The following is a 7,235-nucleotide window of genomic DNA, read 5'->3' on the forward strand; positions in this document are numbered from 1 at the left end:
ATCTTTGCTACCAAGGTCTGAAGGAAAAAAAAACCCTCAAAGGAGAAAGGAGAATATCAGAAATGTTTCTACATTTATATTTATTGATAGTTTAGCACAGACTAGATGGGCCAAAGGACCTGCTTCTATGCTGTGGTGTTCTATGGCTTTACGATATCCTGTTCATCAAAGGTTACAAAATAAAAATAAAACATTCAAGATATGCCACATCCTTGGAAGGAGAAACATTAATGTGTCAGACCTTGTGCCCTCTGCAAGATGTTTGAGGCATTCAACATCAAGGAGGCTAGATGGAGATGGAAGAATAATATGTAAATTAATAAAATCTGCACCATTGCTTTTTTTTTACAGCTAAGCATGTGCAAAAAAAAGGCCAGAAAATAAGACATTTAAATAATTTACTTCCAAACTAATATTTATATTGCATCTGAACAGCTATGTCCAGTACAACATAATGGGCTGAAGTGCCTGTTCTTGTGTTGTACTGTTTTATGTTATGGAAGCTGCTTAAATATGCAATTATACAACGAAAGAAAATGCATCTAGAGAAAAAAACAGAATGAAAATATACTATCATACAGAGAAGAAACTTTGGGAGAGTGAGCCTGAACCAAAGAGGTGAAACTCAGCATACTTATCACCTTTTAAAAATACAAATTCATATTTTGATCTATTAAACTAAAATAACTTATAATCAAAAAGTCCGGGCAACGAAAAATATCTAAATGTAAAAAAAACTCCTTCTGATGCCAATATTACAGTGTTTCTCTCTAAAGCTGCATCAAAAGAGCCCTTTCCTACAAGTATCTCGTGCTTAAGTTAGTTTGATGAATTGTGAGTGTTGTCCTGTTGCACGACCAACTCAACGGGGCCACTCTGCTCTCGGCCCGAGGTTGCAGGCTCCGATGAGTGTGTGCCGAGCAGCCCTCGGGCTTTCAGCGTTGATTATGGAATTGTAAACTCCAAGCAGCAAGGGCAGCCCCCACCCGCAGGCACCAAAATAACGTGCAATTCCTGCAGCTGCAGCAACAATCCAGGGGCCTGGAGGAGGGCGAAGGGTGCCCCGGAACCATCCATGCAGGCTGTGTTTATTTACATCAGCTGCCCCGAGCCCCAGGAGCCATCTGCAGCCCAGGCTCAGCACGGTTACCCCGGCAACCCCCCGTCCGCGGGCCTCGATGCTCTGCCGCTGTCGCTCTGGCCTCACATTCACGCCCCGCCCACGATAAGGGAGCTCACTGTGGACACAGCAACACCCCGGCGCAGCACCCGGACCTGGCGATTTCCGCCGCCCCCTCGGAGCTTCCCGACTCCATCACTCTTACCTGCACATGATCCGCCATTTTCCTCCATTCATGCTCGCCTCAGTAACGCGCCTGCGCACTACCTGCCCTCCGCGCTCATCCGCGTTTTTGCGCCTGCGCAGTACTCGAGCCCCGGCAGTCGCTATGAATCCAACCGTTTACTATCCATGCGTAGTACACGGCAGCCCGGACTACTGTCGGCAACGACAATTTTCGCCGTCCACCTGCCGCACTTCACTGCCGGGGAGGCGCCTGCGTATAAGTCCAGCCGTTGACGGCACGGTCTCCTCCTGCCTTGAATGCTGAGGTTGGTCGCCGCAGCGTGGCGCGCCGCTCTGCCCCCGTCACGTGGTGAAGTCGCCATGTGGCTCCGGACGCCGGTATCATGTGTAGGGTCCGGCTGCATGTGCAAAGTTGTCAGATTGCAGCTTTTAATTCTGCAAAGAATTGAATAATGCAGTTCAGCTTAGAGAACATTTGACAAGCGGCATGAAAATTTCCAAGCTTGAAATGTCCAAAAATTCTTGAGATCGGCGGCAGTTCAATCACCTCAATATATGTGATTTAAATTAAATAGCAAAGAACATAATATTGGCCAAGGTAAAGGTGCAGGCGCTACGTTGTGAAATTAACACAGGAAATGCTGGAAACACCCAGCCGATCGGGCAGCTTCTGTGGAAGGAGAGACTTTGGTCACTGTTACATGTGGTTTTTCATGGGTTCTATTGCATACCCTTATTTTCCTGTGGGTGCCTGCAAGGAAGTGAATATCAAGGTTGTATATAGTATACATTATCATTAACATTATGTGCTGAGTCATATGACGGGGGGGCGGGGATCACAGTCTTTCCATGACCATGATTGTTCTTGGCAATTTTTTCTACAGGTATAGTTTACCATTACCTTCTGGGCAGTGTCTTTACAAGACAGGTGACCCCAGCCATTATCAATACTCTTCACAGATTGTTTGCCTGGTGTCAGTGGTCACATAACTAGGACTTGTGATCTGCACCAGCTACTCATATGACCATCCACCACCTGCTCCCATGGCTTCACATGACCCTGATCCCTGGGGAGGAGGATGATAAGAAGGAGCCCAAGGGTGACCTGTTTTGCCCAAGGGTGACCTGTATGCCAGTGGAGGGGAGGAGTGCCTTACATCTCCTTTATAGAGATGTATCTCCCAAATACAGTATCCGTACATTGATAATAAATTTACTTTGAAGTTTGAATAGTTGAAGTTTCTTTGGGACCCTTCATTAGAATGAAAATAAAGAGAATTTTAAAAAAATGATTACTTATCACATTTACATGAAAACACACAGTGAAGTGCATTGTTCGCATTAACAACCAACACAACCTAAGGATGTATTGGGGCAGCCTGCAAGTGTCACCACACTTCCGATGTGAACATCGCACATCCACAACTTACCCTAACTGTAGGCCTTTGGACCATGGGAGGAAACCAGAGCACTGAGAGGAAACCCACATGGTCACGGGGAAACGTACAAACTCCTTACAGACAGCAATGGGAATTGAACCAATCAGAATCAGGTTTATTATCACCGGCATGTGACGTGAAATTTGTTAACTTAGCAGCAGCAGTTCAATGCAATACATAATCTAGCAGAGAGAGAAAATAATAGTAATACGTAAAATAAAACATCATAATAATAAATAAACAAGTAAATCAATTATGTATATTGAATAGATTTAAAAAACGTGCAAAACAGGAATACTGTATATTTAAAAAAAGTGAGGTAGTGTCCAAAGTTTCATTGTCCATTTAGGAATCGGATGGCAGAAGGGAAGAAGCTGTTCCTGTATCGCTGAGTGTGTGTCTTCAGGCTTCTGTACCTCCCACCTGATGGTAACAATGAGAAAAGTGCATGCCCTGGGTGCTGGAGGTCCTTAATAATGGACGCTGCCTTTCTGAGACGCCGCTCCCTAAAGATGTCCTGGGTACTTTGTAGGATAGTGCCCAAGATGGAGCTGACTAAATTTAGATTATGAAGACACGCAGTCCTCTTTTATTGTCATTTAGTAATGCATGCATTGAGAAATGATACAATATTTCCTCTGGTGTGATATCACTAAACACAGGACAGACCAAGACTGAAAAAACTAACAAAACCACATAATTATAACATATAGTTACAACAGTGCAACAATACCATAACTTGATGAAGAAGTCCATGAGCACAGTAAAAAGTTCAAAGTCTCTCAAATGTCCCACATATAACGCAGACGGGAGAAGGAAGAAAACTCTCCCTACCATGCCCGACCACAGTCCGACTCTGAGTCGTACGAAAACTTCGAGCCTCTGATCAGCCCTCCAACACCGAGTACCAGCACCATCTCTATCCGAACAATTCGACCTCAATCTCGGTTGCCAGCAGCAGGCAAAGCCGGAGATTCTCAATCACGCAGTAACAACAGCAGCAAACGGGCATTTCAGAAATTTCTCCAGATGTTCCTCTGTGCTTTCACGTCCCCCTCCATCAAATCAGAATTGTCCACGGCCCCTATTTAACGGATACGATATCATTTTCACCGGAGGGCTGCGCACGCATGACATGCCGCTCTCTCTCCTCCCGCCTTTTTTTTACAACCTTCTGCAGCTTCTTTCAGTCCTGTGCAGTAGCCCTTCCATACTAGACAGTAATGCAGCCTGTCAAAATGCTCTACACGGTTCAACTATAGAATTTTTGGAGTGTATTTGTTGACATGCCAAATCTCTTCAAACTCCTAATAAAGTATAGCTGCTGTCTTGCCTTCTTTATAACTACCTCGATATGTTGGGACCAGGTTAGATCCTCAGAGATCATGACACCCAGGAACTTGAAGCTGCTCACTCTCTCCACTTCTGATCCCTCTATGAGGATTAGTATGTGTTCCTTCGTCTTAACCTTCCTGAAATCCACAGTCAGCTCTTTCATCTTACTGACGTTGAGTGCCAGGTTGTTGCTGCGACACCACTCCACTAGTTGGCATATCTCACTCCTGTATGCCCTCTCATCACCACCTGTGATTCTACCAACAATGGTTGTATCGTCAGCAAAGTTATAGATGGTATTAGAGCTCTGCCTAGCCACACAGTTATGTGTATATAGAGAGTAGAGCAGTGGGCTAAGCACTGAGGTGCGCCAGTGTTGATCATCAGCGAGGAGAAGATGTTATCACCAATCTGCACAGATTGTGGACTTCCGGTTAGGAAGTCGAGGATCCAATTGCAGAGGGAGGTACAGAGGCCCAGGTTCTGCAACTTCTCAATCAGGATTGTGGGAATGATGGTATTAAATGCTGAGCTATAGTCAATGAACAGCATCCTGTCGTAGGTGTTTGTGTTGTCCAGGTGGTCTAAAGCGGTGTGGAGATCCATTGAGATTGCATCTGCCATTGACCTATTGTTGCGATAGGCAAATTGTAATGGGTCCAGGTCCTTGCTGAGGCAGGAGTTCAGTCTAGTCTTGACCAACTTCTCAAAGCATTTCATCACTGTCGATGTGAGTGCTACCGGAGTGTCACTGATTGCTCGTGCTGTAAAGCATAACGCTACCCGTGTCATCTGAAAATTTTGTTTTAGGCAGTGGGAGGGGGGAATATGTAAAGAAAGGGAATATCTCTGACAGGGTGAGATAAAGAGGGCTGATGTAGTGGTTGGGCTCAGCTTATGCTCTACAGCGCCAGCAATTAGGGTCCAATTCCCACAGCTATAAAGAGTTTGTACATTCTCCTGGGTTTGCTCTGGGTGGTCCGGTTTGTTGTGCCCTCATAAGCATGTGCTATCACAGCTCAGGGTGTCGGAGTTAGGAGTTCAACACCAACATCATCTGTAAGGAGTCTGTACGTTCTCCCCAGGGAAGGCGTGGGTTTCCTCCGGATGCTCTGGTTTCCTCCCACAGTCCAAAGATGTACCGGCTGGTAGGTTAATTGGTCATTGCTGGGAAAAATGGCTCAAAGAGCCAGAAAGGCCTATTCCATGCTGTATCTCTAAGTAAATGAATCTACCCTGTCGATGTAACATCATCCTACTATCCCTGCATACCAGGCTGTACTAATAGAAAAACAGAGCCAAAATGACGCCAAGTAATGTGACCGCTTCTTACAGAGACTGATAAAGTAGTGCAAGTTGGAGAAGTCAATATGCTTTGAAGCACCTTCAATTACTCCAAAAGACTGAGGTTTGGTAAAATACTGAAAGGCTTTTATTCACTGTACAATACGACCTCCACAGCGAGCGTCTGCCCCCGGACTGAGGGGGAGGGGCAAGGTGAACACCTTTATACAGGACTCTGTGGGAGGAGCCACAGGGGCAGTCAGCAGAAGGGTGTGTCCAGACAGGTAACCGAGTTACAACATATATACATGGTTTACCACATTCACCCCTCCTTTTTTAAAAAAAGTCCCGCGGGGTGAAGTGACTGACAATATTTACAAGAAGTATATTTACAGGTTAAGTCTATCAGGCGGTCGAATCCGTCGCTGTGATCTACGTAGCACCGGTGATGGCGGTTGTGCTGGCTCCGGCCTGACTTCAGGTGCCAGCACGTTAGGCGTCGGTAATCCCTCGTGCGTGTGTGTCACGCCCGGTATGGGAGTGTCGTGTGGTGTCTGTATAGGGTTTGGGGTGCACGGTGTCTCGTAGGTACATACATTGGTGGGTACGGGGTCAATAGCCACCACAGAGTGTTCAGGGTAGGGGCCCGGAGCTCCTGCGGGCGCCAGGTCGCAGATAGAGACCGTGTTCTCCCGCCCATCAGATAAAACCACGTAGGCATACTGGGGGTTCCCATGAAGTAAGTGAACCCTCTCGACTATCGGGGAGTATTTATTGCTCCTCGCATGTTTCCGGAGCAGCACTGGCCCCGAGGACGTCAGCCAAGATGGTAGGGTGGTCCCAGTGGTCGATTTTCTGGGAAAAGAAAAGAGTCACTCATGATGGGTGGCATTGATGGCTGTGCATAACAGGGAGCGGATGGAGTGGAGTGCCTCAGGAAGGACCTCCTGCCAGCGGGAGACCGGCAGTCTCTTTGACCTGAGGGCTAACAGTGTGGCTTTCCACACTGCCATTCTCCTTCTCTACCTGTCCATTCCCCCAGGGATTATAGCTCGTGGTCCTACTGGTTGCAATTCCCCTAGCCAGTAGATATTGGCGCAGCTTGTCACTCATAAACGAGGACCCTCTGTCACTGTGGATATAACATGGGTATCCGAACAGAGTGAAGAGCTTGCGCAGGGCTTTTATAACTGACGTGGTAGTGGTGTCGGGGCAGGGGATAGCGAAGGGGAACCGCGAGTACTCGTCAATTACGTTAAGAAAGTACACATTGCGGTCGGGAAGGGGGCCCTTAAAGTCAACATTCAGTCGCTCAAAGGGGCGGGTGGCCTTGATGAGTTGTGCCTTTTCGGGTCGGTAGAAGTGCGGTTTGCACTCTGCACAGACTTGGCAGTCCCTGGTCATCATCCTGATTTCCTCAAGGGAGTAAGGCAGGTTCCGGGTTTTCACGAAGTGGAAAAGCCGGGTGACTCCTGGGTGGCAAAGGTCTACATGTAGGGCGTATAGCCGGTCGATCTGTGCGCTGGCGCATGTTCCCCGGGATAGGGCATCGGAGGGCTTGTTGAGCTTCCCAGGCCTGTACATGATGTCATAGTTGTAGGTGGAGAGTTCGATTCTCCACCTCAGAATTTTATCATTTTTGATTTTTCTCCGCTGCTGATTATTAAACATGAATGCGACTGAGCGCTGGTCAGTTAGCAGGGTGAACCTTTTGCTGGCAAGATAGTGCCTCCAGTGCCTTATAGCTTCCACTATGGCCTGGGCCTCTTTCTCCACCGCAGAGTGCCGAATTTCAGGGCCTTGAAGGGTACTGGAGAAGAACGCCACTGGTCTTCCTGCCTGGTTGAGGGTAGCAGCCAGCGCAAAGTCGG

The 7,235-nt window shown here is 47.3% G+C and overlaps 1 protein-coding gene across 1 annotated transcript in view; it reads right to left on the bottom strand.

Annotated features, from left to right (window-relative positions):
- The window catches only part of xpo7 (exportin 7), a 182,787-nt gene extending 181,339 nt beyond the window's left edge, over positions 1–1,448 (bottom strand). The window contains exon 1 of the mRNA XM_063057234.1: positions 1,326–1,448. Within this exon, the coding sequence (XP_062913304.1) occupies positions 1,326–1,343 (18 nt within the window). The 5' untranslated portion in view covers positions 1,344–1,448. The remainder of the gene's footprint in view (positions 1–1,325) is intronic.
- Between the last annotated feature and the right edge of the window lie 5,787 nt (positions 1,449–7,235).

The sequence above is a fragment of the Mobula hypostoma genome, chromosome 8, assembly GCF_963921235.1.
Source record: "Mobula hypostoma chromosome 8, sMobHyp1.1, whole genome shotgun sequence".
Classification (NCBI taxonomy): domain Eukaryota; kingdom Metazoa; phylum Chordata; class Chondrichthyes; order Myliobatiformes; family Myliobatidae; genus Mobula; species Mobula hypostoma.